Source organism: Telmatherina bonti (assembly GCF_933228915.1).
Source record: "Telmatherina bonti genome assembly, chromosome: 9".
Taxonomy (NCBI): Eukaryota; Metazoa; Chordata; class Actinopteri; order Atheriniformes; family Telmatherinidae; genus Telmatherina; species Telmatherina bonti.
The window spans coordinates 13,953,324-13,969,269 of NC_136627.1; the positions used below are offsets into that span (position 1 = coordinate 13,953,324).

Genomic DNA, 15,946 nt, shown 5'->3' on the forward strand with positions numbered 1-15,946 from the left:
TGCTCATAAAAAGTGAAAAATGTATTTTAGCAAATATCATTTTAAAGTTTTATTAAATCTGTGGGCTCAGACAGAGAGCAGGATGGATTTTCAGTACAGACTAAACCTCAGCCATTTTTTGGTGTGGATATTAGACAGATATATTTTCATTATCTAGTAGTTTTTATTAGAAGACCTTATTCGTGTTTGAACAACTCCTGATTTTTCATAACAGTCTAAATAATGTGCTGACTTTGGCAGCCGTGTTTCATGCTGCCTTATTGTCAGTGAACATCGTCAGGATTTCCTTTTCACCACACAGCAGAAGGAAGGCCTCAAAGTTCTCCCGAGGAAGGGAATTACTGAGGAAATGGCCTTAATCTACGAGGAACAAAGAAAACAACCAAATAAACAAACAAAAACAGGACAAGACAAAAGCAAAACAAAAAAAAGCACAGGAAAATTTAAAAAAAAAAACCAATATAAAAATAATTTGAAGTAGCTCAGGCATAATAAAAAATTATGTCCTTTTCCATGATTAGAAAGCAGTTTTCCACTTCTGTAGTACACAATCTTTTTTTTGTTTGTTCGTTTTTTTAAGATAATTTTAACAATACAGTTAGAAAGTCAGTCTGCTGGGATTATAAACTGAGTGGGCGTTTACTTCACCTACCAGATGTTTTATATACTGGTGAAAACAACAACAACCAAACACAAAAGGATAAATTCCATATTGTAGAAAATATAAAACTGTAAGAAATTAAGCTTTGAATCCCGCTATATATTATGAAATGATTGTTTTCTTTATATAAAAGCAGGAGTTTTCTTCAGTAAAGAATAACAGAGGATTCACCCACCACTTTGGAGAATTAGTGATCTGTTTACATCAGTTAAAAAGTGTCTGTCATCTTTTTAATGTGGATTATTCAAAATTTCTGATATATCTGTCATTTTTACATCTTTTCTCTCAGTTGTGCAGTCGACTGCAGCAGCTTTGTGATCTGTGCGTAAATAGCAAATGAAGCAGCAGACTTTCATCCTCTGTTTCTTTCTTGCAGGCAGTGCAGTGATAAACACATCACAGAGAACTGTGGACATCTGCAGAAACTTTTGAGTGATGTGGTTTTGGCTGTCCATGGTTTGGATATGAATGACAGTTTGGGCTTTATGCGAGCAGAAGTAAACATGGATGCTCAATGAGTGGGCTGTTGTGACAACAGGTGAGTTAGCACACCTGAGAATTCATGCAGAAAGTGTTCCTGTTCGCAGGATTTTACATGAAACGCTACCCAGCTGGATGAAACTCCCATGTGGAGATGAAAACATCACTTTCTTCCTGCAGATTGGGATGTTTGTAGCTCTCAGATTAAAGCTCGGTCCCATTGTTGCTCTGTCAGATTTAATCACAACATTCAGGACTACTGACTGGTTTCACAGGTTTCAGACTGGAACAGACATCACATCCACAAATGTTTAGTGGGATATTTTGTTGTTTTTGTTACATAATTCTAATTTCACATATTTCTTTCTTTACTCTTCTCCATTGTGGGGGACACAGCCCCCAGTGCTCCGATCACTATAGATACTACTGTTGTTTTCACCCTCCAGGCCTTCTCCAGTTCTTCCTGGAGGCCTTGGTACTTCTCCAGTTTCTCATGCTCCTTTTTCCTGATATTTCCATCATTGGGGATGGATACATCGATCACTGTGGCTTTCCTCTGCTGCTTATTCATGATAACTGTGTCCGGTTGGTTGGCCACCACCATGTTATCTGTCTGGATCTGGAAGTCCCAGAGGATCTTAGCCCTCTCTTTCTTTGCCTGCCAGTATCTGGCACCCTGCTGTGAGGTGCTGGATTGTTTCAGGTCTTCCAAAGTGGCCGATATAAACAAGTCTTATCAATAGCCGGAAAGAGCTGGACTGAAGGACAGCACAGAGGCACTAATCTATCTATCTATCTATCTATCTATCTATCTATCTATCTATCTATCTATCTATCTATCTATCTATCTATCTATCTATCTATCTATCTATCTATCTATCTATCTATCTATCTATCTATCTATCTATCTATCTATGGGTTCTGCTGGGTCCTGGTTGTTTGAGGAGCTCCTGTTTGGAAACAAGCTGTTTTCTTCTCGGATCTTCACATTGCTCACTCTACAGTCCCGTTTGAGGGAGGCAGGCTGTGTTAAACTGGGCCACCTCCTGAAATCCTGGGCATCTACTATGGCTGGTCTGCTACGGATGCACTCAGACAGACTTCTTAACAGGCTGGTACAAGAGGTCTGTACTGAGAACTGTACTTTGTCTGACCAGTGGGATGATGACTATGAGTATGTTTTCCCTGCTCTGGTAGTTTCTCCTGCTATAGAGCAGTGGCAGGAGAACCAGGAACTTTTATTGACTTTTCAGACACCAGAGCTGGGGAAGTTTGAGGGGTTGGGAAAGAGGGCCCTTTATCTCATCAGCATGAAGGTTACAAATCTATGCTCTCTGGCGGTTGTCAGGGGGTCGAGGTGGACTTTTTTGGCCCTGGGACGTCCCTTGGGGTATGCTGGCAGTCCCTGTACAAACACCCCATTGATAAAAGGTCTGGAGACCTTCAGTGGAGGGTTGTACACGGGGACATAGCCACTAACAGGTACCTGGCACACCTCGATCCTAACACAAGGCCTGGGTGTCCTTTTTGTTCCCAGTCAGAAACGGTTCACCCTCTTTTTGTTCAGTGTTCACGGCCGACGGGTTTGTTTGAACTTCAGAGCAGTTTTGTTTAGAGGTTTGGGGCACAGTTTTCTCTCAGTTATTTTGTTTTTGGTATTTTTCTTCAGTACACAGCATGCAGAAAATCTGTTCACTCACTGTTAAACCTGATCTTTGGTGAGGCTAAGTTGGCCATTTGGAAGACCAGAAGGAACAGGATCAAAGGTCAAGGGTCAGAAGGTTTTCACCAGGCTATTGGCGGCTCGGCTCAGGGTGGAATTTGATTTTTTTAAGCTCACTAACAAGTTGGAGGAATTTGTGGATTTTTGGGGTCTGCAAAATGTTCTGTGTTCAGTTACGGAGAATTGTTTGGTTTTCAATTTTTGATCCCCCTCCTGCTCCCTTTTGGTTGTTGTACATGTAAATTATTCTCCTTTGTTTGGGTACGCTAAAATAAAGGACCTTTTAAAACTCAAACTCTATCTATCCATCTATCTATCCATCCATCCATCCATCCATCCATCCCTCTCTCCCTCTCTCCCTCTCTCTCTCTCTCTCTCTCTCTCTCTCTCTCTCTCTCTCTATATATATATATATATATATATATATATATATATATATATATATATATATATATATATATATATATATATATATATATATATAACAGAGTAAACATAAGTAAATAACAGAGGCAGCCATATATGTATTTTTACATGTAAATTGACTCTCAGTGTCACAGCTTCTCCTCTGTTGTTTTTGTCAATTGATCACTAAATGTAATGCTTTTTAAGGCAATCACACCTTAAAACACACAATGAGATGCAATAAAATCGAACCAACAAGTCCTCCAAAGTCAGGCAGGCCAATGAATCTCAACACAAACCAGCATGACACTAACCTCAGTCCAAGTCTCTGCCTCATACATTAATTTCACCTTTTTCTTTTTTTAATGTAAAATAGAAACACATTTCCTTAAAAATGAATGGTTATTTTACTGTTACAGGATTTCGCATGTAAGATCAGTCATGTAAGGTCACAGAGCATTTCTGTGGTTTTAGTAACATACTTGCAGGAAAAATCATTAAAACATAGAAGCTTATAAACCTATAGATTTGTCTTCAGTTGTTAGAGAAAACAAACTAAATCCATAATAACATACCTGTACAACAGAAAATAGGGTTTAATTGTTTTGGAGTTTTATTTACTTTTTAGTGGAAGACATTGGGGATTTCTGGTGTTTATTTGTATATCACGGTTCATGCACGAAAAAACTCAAAAAGCATTTAAACTTTACCCGAGTAATTTATCAGATGGTGATGACAACTACTTAAATGTCCTACAATCCTAGCATAGCTCAGATGGCCAGGCATCTGAGTCCCATTCAGGAGAATTAAATTCAAACCTGGTATCCGGCATTTAAAAACACAAATGCATTAATTTGACCTTACATTTCATTTTAGTCCAGTCAACAAATTTCTTTGTCACTACATTACAATGTTTGATTTTTTCAAGTTCACCTAAAAATTCATTTTTGCGTAAGAAAAATCCGGTCATATCCCAATTTCTTTTGCGTCACTTTCATTTGTAATTCCTGAACTCTTCAGCTTCTCTTTGCATTTCTATATTTCTTTCTTATTCCTATCCGAGCAGCCCATCGACTGTGCTCCCGACTGGCTAGATGGACCCAGCAGCACACCTTATTCAATACATGTTTGAAGGACAGCATATAATTCAGATTTTGTGTTGCTACTGGATATCACCGCCAGTGTCCAGACATGAGAAAGATCAAGCAAGGTCCCTCTGTGTTTATGTTTCGCTGTCAATCTATCAAGCAGCACTTGAACATGTCGTGTCTCGTCCTTGCCGTTCTGTTCTCTCTTATCTCAGTGTCTCATCATGCTAATTCGTCCTCTCTCTCTAACCCAGCAACATCTGTATCTCTTATCTCTCATGGCAACCCACAAAGAGGCTACCGCAGGGCACAGGCAGATTAAACATGACTGAATGACTGACAGGCTCCATTGGCAGCAAGAATTCACACATTCATGTTAAGTCATGAACAAAATTGGCCACAAATGTACAGAAATGATGAAAGGTAACAGACTGGGACAGCAATCGCTATATCTCAACATGTTATTTGCAGGATTATTGGAATGTCACAGAATTTAGCTTTATCAGACACAAATACAAATATTACAAAGAGGAGATCAGTGGAGACTAAGAAAGATTTCTTTTCTCTTGTACTTCCCATTCTTAAGAGCCCAAACATCCTTACAGCCACAACACTTGCATGGCATTTCAAGTGGAGCACGTGCTACCTTTGTTTGTGAAATGACACAGCTGAAGTTCAGGAAACTCATTCCCTGGATCAACAGTGTGATGGGTGGATGATGATATGAACTGAAGTTGACAGCTATGACCTTGGAGCTTTAATACACTAAAGTCTCTCCTGTATAGTCACAGCACATCTGGCAACTATGATGGTCAGCATTTGAATCCGTTTCAGGTTGGTCCCGTTGATTATGAAATATTGTGAATTTTTTCACATGTTTTGAGTAAATCTGGGCATAACATTGTAGAAAGTTGAGGAGATGCAAGCATTGCCAGATTAATCACAGCACCTACTGATTTTCTCTTATTTTACCTGCATTAACAAGCCTGATGCCAGAGTTGCAATTTTAGCCAAAATAATAACGTGTAAAGTTTATGAATTCAGCTGTGTTGACGTTTAATAAAGTTTACACTTCATTAGCATTAACACATTAGCACCTTTTGTGTTATTCCTATCCTCACTCTCACTCATTTAACTATTTTGAATCAATATTTATTGCAGTAAATGGGAAAATCAAGTTGGGCGACTAACTGGACTTTTGTTTGTCACAAGAAAGCTGTTTATCCGAGTGTTTGTGTCTAACAATAACACACAAACACACAACAGAACGTTTTGGTTTTCTGTCTGAACTACAGTGAGCAAAATCGAGTGATAACAAAGTAAAAAACTCAACATTATTGCTATTATTTTACAGATGGGTGTTGCACTTATTTCTCTCCTGTTATCTACTAAATAACATAACTATCAACCCTTCCTACCTCCTTAAATGCGCATTTTTATATTTTTGACAGCTTCCCCCAATGCAAAATGTTCCTATTTGAAAAGAAATGTAAGTTTGTAAATAAAGTATAAAACATAAGCATGTTAGAGCTGTGAATATGAAGATCAGTATTTAGATTGCCAAAAAAATAACACAAATATGCTTGTTGCACAGACTCTGAGCCTGCTACGAAGCTGGATTTTCGCTTATCATGATAAGTTCAGGTTAATCAGTGGTTTTCTGTCCTATGATACTGGTTCACTTTTCACCAGGGTGACTCAACATGGTAACTTAGACTGAATGGGTAACGTATGGCTGTTCAGCACAAATTGACTTTTAGCAAGACTCCATGTTGAACTGCTCAAACAAACAGGACAACAAAGCCCTGTAGTACCAACTACTCTGTTGGAACGGGGATAATAGCAGTTTGATAGTACTACCAACATATATTTCATTAATACATGTGAGAAGGAAGTGGGGTTTTTTTTTAAAGAAATTACCCTGAGTTCATGCATACAGTGATTATAACAAATTATAAGCTTCACACAATAGTGGGAAGCTTATAATTTCTGATGAGGATTTTCTTGTTGTAGACCACTTAGACCACGCAGAATTACCGGTTGCCATTTGATAATTACCAGGAATCAGCCACACATGAAGATTTAAATAAATGTTTTCTGACTTGTAAGTCTTGTGGCCCTGAATTGGACTAACTGGTCTAGAAAATGAATGAATGACTTGAAAGCATTAATTCCTCAGCTATTTCATATGCCTTCATATATTTATGGTCTTTTCTCTGTGAGACTATTCTCAGCTAAACCTATCTCACTCCCCCTCTCTAAACTGTCTTTTTTGTGTTGTTTTCACCAGATTCAGGAAAAATGGCTCACTTCAAGGTCAGTAAACCACAAAAAAGTGGCTCCCTCATTACCAGAGCCATCCTCTATTTCCTGTGTATCACCCTGCTGATCTTCTCCTTCTTCTAAATGTATCCTGTCTTTTATCATACTGGAGGGAAGCAAACAAAATAAAGCAAAATTTCAGACTGTATTATAAGAGATGTGTAGTGTGGGTAATGTATGTCTGGAAAATATCACATCTAACAACACAGTATCTTATAAAGATAACATAAAAAAAAAGCTTTTTCTGTATTTTCAATGTAATATATCATAGCACGACTCCATGTGACAGCCTCTTCATCTTTGGTTTTCCTTTTCATCCAATTTTTTTTTTTTGCTTTACCCTTTTGCTCCCCTTTGACTTCACAGCTTGATTGACAATTCGTGATACCATCAGTCTGAGGATGACACCTCAAGCCATGTACTGCTGATGCACTTTACTGGACAGGAACATCCCATTGCATTTTATTCTCATAGCGCACCAATGGAGCTGCAAATACAAGTGGATAAGAGGAATTAAACATGCAAAACCAATTTCAGGTCTTGCATATTGAATTTCATGTGCAAGTCAAGGCAACACGAAGCAAGAATAAGTGTCTGCACAAAACCAAGGAAGGAAAATATAAACAGCATAATAATAGCAGTTTGAATAGAAGCTGTGAGGAAAAATATATAAAAGTATAAAAGAATAAAGCATAAAAAGGAGCTGCAGACTAAAAAAATCCTTTTGTTTTTTTTCCCTTTTCTGTAAAATGATAGACAAGACTCAAAGATTTAAAAGATGCCAGTGATGCAGAGAGCCTCGAGTTATTGCATGAGGTTCGCATCTCAGCTTCTTACTTTCACTGCCTGATAGATAATCCCTGTTTTAATGTCAAGCACACATATAAAGAAGGGATTACCACATTTTACGCCTGGAGGGGCAGGATTCAGTTTACACAATGACGTCAATGTATTTACTTTCTCTGAGAGCAGAAAATAAGAAAAATAAATATTAAAAACCCACTTGAAGAGAATAAGCAGAACACTAAATTTGTATTACCTTAAATATCTTTCTATAGAAAATTATCTAAATCAAAGTAAGAACTGCTTTTTCATTTCAGTGGACATCTGATTGTCCTACCTTCATGCTGGGTGGTGCAGTGCGGGGTGGTGAGGGGGGACATTCTCCTAGAGGGACGTTGGAAATGTTCAGGAGCTCCTGTTTCCTGGAGAGTAGAAAAAAAGGAATAAACACATTTAATTTATGCATGTTCATAATCACAAAGTTTTAATGGGATCAAACTCGTTAATTTCTTCATGCGTTACAGTTTAATTAGCTGCAATCACGCCTACCTAAAAATGAGCTCAATGCTCAAGTCCAAAGTTGGCCATTCATCTAACAACAACTCGTGAGATAATTCAATTCAGATTTTTTTGGGTGAAAATTTGATTCAGAATCGACTCTCGATTCAAACAGGTTTTTGATTCACAATCATTAAATCAAAAAGTGCTAATTTACCAAGTAACTTCATTCTTCCATAAGGTATATAGGCTGATTTTTGTAGAAAATGAAATGTATGAATTTTTTTCCTTTGGCAAGTCATTTTTCTTAATTTCACTTAGGAAAAAACACAACACAGAAGCCAGACCATCATTCTGCTGCTATAATTCACAAGAAGACAAGATCAATAAAAACAATAAAAATGACAAATATCTTATTATGTATTATTTTTATTTATTTGAAAAAAAAAAGAATTTTTCACAAAAATAACTATTTTAAAATTGTGAAGCAAAAAACCTCAATCTTCAAATTTTTCGATTTGATTCCCCACTTTTATCAAATAGCCACCAGAAGTCAGATTCAAGATCAATTTGACCTTCTAAAGCCTCCATGTTGAATTGCTAATCTGAACAGAAAATAGTGTTTTATTATTATCATAAGCTTTATCATCATTGTAGTGCACGACAACAAACAGTAAAACAGTAAATTGTAGCCATTACTGATATTAACCTTATGAAGCCACATATACTATAATTAACGCATACAATTTCAGAAAACTTTCATCCATCCATCCATCCATTTGCTGAACCTTTTAGTCCAACTTAGGGTTTCTGAAAACTTTTGCATCACTTTATGCTAAATACCTTGTTTTACAGAATCTAATACTTGTCTTCTGCCCCCTGGTAGATACATTGCTAATTATAATAATTTAATAATTTCAAAATCCTGATATTTGCAAAACTCATTTGCATAGTTTGGATTTCTAAACATAACAATATCATTTTATTTCCTAAACCTAAACAAAGAGAAAGTCAGAATAAAATAAAAACAACCCTTTCAATATCCTCATGTCATTCAGGTTTGTAAAAATTCTTAGCAGGTCAAAAACCTGTGTTTCGATTTAACTATGCCCTGCATAAAGGTCCTCTGCAGGAACAGAGAAATTTTTTCTCTTTCCTAGGAAGTGAGAAAAGAATAAGAGTCACAGTTTGGTCCTGACACATCATCTATAAAACTAGTGTGGTGTCTGGCAACTGCCGTGTTAGTAAGTGAATAAGGTTGAAGTAGAAAATCAGGAAGCAAAAAGTTGTACTTTCCTCTTTTGCACCGATGAGATAGATTCAGAAAGGATGAATGAGGGGTTTAGCAACAGCTGGCTAAGATTACGGGGAAGTATTGAAATACAACATATCAGGCATAAAGACAGCCCCCTGCCCAACCCTCTAGTCATTAGATATCTTGCAATGTATAAAATGTCCTTATGACTCAACAAAGCAAGTTAAACCTGTTCAAAGATATCTTTGTTTAGCATCTTGTTTAGCTAGCTATGTGTGAGGCTAACACAATAGCTGCTCCTAGCATGTATGGGAAAGTTACCTCTATTTAAAAGAAAGACAGCTATTAGCTTGTATACTGAGTCAGCCTGCTTTATTTAAAAAAACTGCTTTTAACTTGAGTCTTTACTCCAAGCTTCTTCGTATCTTGCATCAAGAAAGCAGTGATTTCATTCACAGTTTTGTTTTTAGCTCCATTTTATCGAGTAGGCTGAAGTAATTTAATTCTAGGCCCATTATGTTACTAAACAGTACAAGTTTGTTTGAACATTTAATGTACCTCAAATTGACAGTTTTACAGTGAGCCAGTTGGAAATATGCAATTAAATGGGTCACTGCTGTTTTTATACACTCAGGAGTTTCCAGGATCTGAAAAGACTTCAAAAGGTCATTAAGAGCTTGACGATAGTTCTCCTTGTTACACTTCTCTGTATCATAGCCTACTCATGAAGCATGAGTGCACATTAATGATCCCAGATGATAATGGTTGTGCAGCTACTAAGAGACAGCGAGAGGATTAGCTATCTCCATAAAATCCTATTTGAAGTAACAACCTCAGCTGTGATGCTTTGAAAAGAAGAACCTCTTATACGTATGATAAGATCAAGAAGGTTTAATAAGTAAAAAACAAAGAAGCTAAACCCACTCTATCCCTGCTCTTTGGAGTGCACTCTCTCTTCATCTATCAAGACATCTGTAGCTTACACTGTATATAACCTAGTAATTAACCATTACAAGCATGAAAGCTTTGTGTTGTGGTTTTACATTAATAATATGTATATATATATATATATATATATATATATATATATATATATATATATATATATATATATATATATATATATATATATATATATACATGTATACATATACATTAATAATATATATATATATATATATATATATATATATATATATATATATATATATATATATATATATATATATATATATTATTAATGTAAAACCACAACACAAAGCTTTCATGCTTGTAATGGTTAATTACTAGGTTATATACAGTGTAAGCTACAGATGTCTTGATAGATGAAGAGAGAGTGCATAAATGCTGCTCGCTCTACCTTCTCAAGGCAAAGCTATGTCAATTGGCTACAAGTAGTTAAGACGCTGAACTAGATGCAGTAAAAAAATAAATACTGGAAACCAGGTAGGGACCATGAAGCAACAGCTGATTTACATTCTGTAAAGCATTGTGAGGTTGACAGTTGTTTTCTCTGGTTTTATGAGGCTCCCAGACGTTTAAACAAAGATAGAGAAACAGAAAGATCTCTATTGGCTATTTCAGGACTAGCCCAATGTTAGTCCAACCTGATTCATTCCTCAGAGCTTACGGAAAGTTCAAACTGTCCAGCTTCTTTTTTTTTCCCCTAACAGGCTCAAACAATGATCCACTGTGCTCTCTGAGTCTGAAAGGCTGCTACAGACAAAGCGGAAAAGTCTTTGGACAAATATCATAAGAAAAGATTAATTGAGAGAGTTGAAAAGACAGAAAGAAAATTTAAAAAAGGTTTCATGTAGACATTGTTCATTGTTCTTTCTCTTTGAAGAGAATTTCAGACTACAGGTGACAGAAGTGGTTTTTCCACTACTGACCTGTGAAAAGGAAAAGGTTGTTCAAGCAGCTGTCCCTGGGGTGGAGCCCTGCTGCATTTCTCTACAGCTGCCTGGTTTCTACACAAGGATGACATGTAGTTTACTGTTTTATGCACTTAGAAACATCTGCACAAAGAGATGCTTTTTGTTTTTGTGGGAATTTTGTGTAAATGTGAAAGAGCAGGTTGAGGACAGTACTACCGTCACTGCTTGCAGCCATTAGATGAACACTAAAACCCATGCATTCTGTCTTTTCTTTAAAATAAAAGTTTTACAGGAAGGTTGCAATACCAATCTCACCATCTTGGACTTTTTAGGGACATTTATGTACTACTGTCAACTCAGCTCAAGTGTGAAACACATGCATTCACAGTTGTAGACATGTGTGCACAAGTAAGCATTTGTTGAAATTATGCTGCATAGTTTCCCCATCATGGCAGGCACATGAACACTTTTTTAACAGTCGCTGAGCCAAAAGAGACAGAAAACTGTGCTCAATGTTCTCAGCAGTGTGCAGTTTCCCCCCACTCTCTGACACATACACATACATGAAGCAGCTTTGACCCCCTCAACAACCACTTCTTTTTGTAAGCACAAGATGCACCTCTTTTTACAAGGATCATGTGATCATCCAGCCCTTCAAAGGGACAGCTGGGGGTCATCTGGATGGCTAATTGATCTCTGCATCTTCATCACCAAAAGACAAGGAGCACCCATAGTCCCTGTTACAAGCCAACATGTAAGAGTAGCGGCAAGATCGTCCATTTGGATAAAACCATACTTAATACTGCACATTCCCACAAATCTGAATAGGAATTACATCTGACTCCTTCTCACGTAGAAATGGAAGAAGGAAGGGAGAGCAGTACAAGTTAGAAGAAGGAAGTATAGAACATTTTTAGTCATGCAGAAACTGAGGAAGAGGAAAAAACTGAAGCAAAGATGTGACAGTATGGCACTTCTTAGTAAGAACTTTGAACAAGAATTGATCATTTTACCATTTACCAAAAGAACTGGGAATACAAATGCTAAAATATGTCCTCCCAGAATCCTTGGGGATTGTTTCCATTTACCATGTCAGGATCAGACTGTAAATTTAAAACCATCCAAAACAAGACTATACCCTAAATCTAATTTTTACGGGAATACCAAAGGGTTGAGAATACGGTGAAATGTCTCTATTTGCATTATTTTTTTTAAACTAATGATCAAATAATGATGACCCTTGAATGACTTTTGACTACCCTTGAGCCTTTTAATTCCTGTATGCTGCAGAAAGATAAAGTAAACCTTCTGCCTTTCAATGAGAGAGCAACAGAAAATAAATCAAAAACATTTTAGATGGATATCGTAAAGTAAATTTTCCACAACATGATAATTCCTCAAACAAGTGTTTATTTTGTTGAATAACCTTTTGGGCTTTTAAAGGACCATAGGGTATTTATCTTTCATAAGCTCAACCCAATCATTGATTGAAGTGGAACGGTTAATTATGGAGGCTTATCAGTTATCTATGTCAACAAGCGGTCTTTTATTTTCTTAACTTTGCTTGTGCATTAATGGCCTAACCCTCACCCATATTCACCTATTTGCTCTTAACACAAATTAGCCTTAATTCAAAGCCCTCTGAAACTACCTGGATTGAATGAAATAAAAAGCATTATATTATATATATATATATATAAAAAAACAAAAACAATGTGCTGCTAAATTAAAACCAAATCACACATGGACATAAAACAAACAAAAAAATAGTCCTGGACTGTTTGCTTGCTTGTAAAGGCTCAGATAAAAAGCATGTTCATGCTTTCACTTCTGGCTTTTGCAGTAATGACTACCTAAAATGTTGCAGAAAAACACAAGGCCATGTCGTATTCATCCACCTGAAGCTAGCACAGTCAACATGTAGCAGGCAATGCAAGAATAATATTACTTTAATACAAAGTGAATACTGGTTGTGAGCATCGGATTGCAGCTGTTACTGCACAGGAAGGTCACTTCCACAAAAAAAAAAAAAAATTCTTCCTCTGAATGGCTTATTTCAGATTCATTTTGTTTTGTGACTGAAAATAAAAGGAATTCCAACTACTGCTGAGATTGAGAGGTTTTAAACTTGCAGAGAGAAAAAAATTATGTCCAACATTTCAATCACATCTATGAGAAAATCTATTCAACATGTGTACAATCCTGGATTTGAGTGGCGCTAATTATAGCTGATTCAACAGACAATACATCTACACACACATCCTTTTTATTTAATAAGGAATCATACATGTTTGTTTGTGAGGAAGCTGGAGAGATAAGATAAAAGACAGCTATGTTTTTCTGTTTCTGGACTGATCACACACTTCAGATTTAGACAGGGATAAGCTGGAACACATAGTAGCAAAAGAGTGTGAGAAAAAAGAAAGAAAAAAGGGAATAAGATCTCCACACATTCCCACGTAACTGAGCAGTCGCAGAAAGAGCAGATAAGGTAATACAAAAAGGAAATCAGAATGATGGACAGATGATAGAAAATGAAGAAAAGCACACAGGCAGAAAGAGGGCAAATTGCTAATCTCTGTTAAAAGGCATTTATTGCACAGCCCTGATTCCAGCTGGTCTTAATATTTGTTATGAAACCTGATAAGGAGTCAGATCCTCAAGCTGATTGGCCAATTACACAACTGATGGTTTCACTAATGGAGTTAATACAAGAGTAATTGGAGACAGACAAAAGGAGCAAGGCGAGGGTCGTGCAGATGCGGGGAGAGTAGAGGGCAGGGGACATACAGTAAGGCAGCTGCTGTGAAGGGCACACTATGAAATAAAAGAATTCACTCCATTGTCACATATTAGACTTGACAGTTACAGCTCTGATGAGCACTCGAAGAGGTTGATGTTAGGGGAGGAGTAAATGTAATGCCTGTTGCCTAATATAGCAACGGTTAAACAACTCAGAAGGATACAAACACATCTTACTAAAGTAGAACAACCATTTAATAAATACAGTTAAAGGTAGATGGTAAAATGCTGTCACATCACCTATCATGCTGTTTTAGCACCTGATTGAATTAAAACCACTTTGCCAATTGGTCCTTTCACCACTTTCTCTTATATTCTTCACTAGCTGTCATGCGTGTCTCTGAAACAAAGTCTGATCCACATGAAGAGTAAAAAAAAAAGGATGCCTACAAGTATCAGTCATCTGTTCGACAGGAAATCACAGGCATTCCATATATGTAACAATATTTAAGAAAGGTCAAGGGAGCAATAATTAGAAGGCAACTGCAGACCTAAGTCACCAGCTGTTTCCTGTGGGAACATCAGGCCTTGTCTTCTCTCTTACTGTGATATGAATAGATACAAAGGTGACAGTGGGCAGGACATTAGCTGGTCCAACCAAACCAACCTGAAATACTCGCATTATCAGTGAAAGAGACAGATAAACAGTTAGGCAAGGGCTGATGAAGAGCTACATGCCTCTGGTGAAGAGGTTTATACATTTGATAAAGAAAATACAGATCTTTCACCTGCATAGCTGGCATCAGAGAGTGGAGGGGGTAAATAACCTTTTCATTGAGCTGTTCTGCTGATAGGGCAGGAGAGTTAATGGGGTATCTGTATGTGTGTTTGCGTATGTGTGTGTATATAGTACAAGGGTAATAAGCTGCAGGTAGAGATATACAAGAATCTATTATACAAGATCATCACACTTCTGAGGAATCACACTCATTATCACCCTGAGTTGTTCATGTAACGTCGTGAAACACATGTTAACAAGCAGAAACCTGAGCTAAAATGCTAAGCTAATGTTTATGTTCAAATTAGATGGATGGATGGATGGATGGATGGATGGATGGATGGATGGATGGATGGATGGATGGATGGATGGATGGATGGATGGATAGATAGATAGATAGATAGATAGATAGATAGATAGATAGATAGATAGATAGATAGATAGATAGATAGATAGATAGATAGATAGACAGATAACTAATGTTTTACACAAGGTGTATGTGACTCTTTTTCAGGGCATCCTTGTATGTAACATTTCTGTGTGCGTTGGACATCTGAATGTAATAAACAGAAACAAACTGAATAGTGGTGAAAAGATAGATAGTGAAAGATATTTGGCTCTCAACAAAAGCTCTATCAATAATTGCAGGTAAAACGCGCCTCCTTCACAGAGAGTTTTAGTTATTATCCTTGTGGTAGCGCTATGGAGCACTCTTGGTAAAAAACTGGTCAATAAGAGTTTTTTTTATCCCCATTGCAGTTACAGCTGTCAACAAATTACAGCTGATCTATTAAAATGCAAGCTGCATGTAGATGGACCACTGCGTTTCTGTGCCTGTGTTTGAAAAATGATTAACGTTTCTATAGTAGTGTGTGTTGTGTATGTTGACTTCAGTATTTTTATCGCTTCTTGTGAGACCAAAGACAAATTTCCTGCCTTTGTGAGGCAATAAAATACTTCCAATTTCATATAAAGGTCAGATATTTCTAAATTCTGTCATGCAAAATGTGGTCCACAATATGCACAGGTAGAAGAACAGTGTGTAAGGTCAAAAAGAAAAAGAAAAAAGTGGGACCCTGAACTTAAACAGCTTCACAGAAAAGATGATGAAATAATTCTAGTCTATCCATCAGAACATGCAGCGCCCTGCTCTTCAGTGTATACCACCCACACAACCAGATCCAGACAGTAAGAGCCTTTATGGAGCCAAGTTACAAGCAATGTTGGGTCTTCCTCACAGTCTTCTGTTTTCATTTTACTCTTAATTATTTCTGTAATTAAGCCAAGCAATAAACTGACTAGACATGAAAGTTTCACCATATGCAAGCACTCAC

General features: G+C 37.0%; 1 protein-coding gene across 4 annotated transcripts in view; it reads right to left on the minus strand.

The window, feature by feature from the left end:
- The window catches only part of LOC306760987 (rap1 GTPase-activating protein 2-like), a 93,612-nt gene that overhangs the window by 16,391 nt on the left and 61,275 nt on the right, over positions 1-15,946 (minus strand). For all 4 annotated transcript variants that reach the window (XM_079247054.1, XM_079247052.1, XM_079247051.1 and 1 more), the window contains one exon: positions 7,800-7,884. In XM_079247054.1, the coding sequence (XP_079103180.1) occupies positions 7,800-7,842 (43 nt within the window). In that variant the 5' untranslated portion in view covers positions 7,843-7,884. The remainder of the gene's footprint in view (positions 1-7,799; positions 7,885-15,946) is intronic.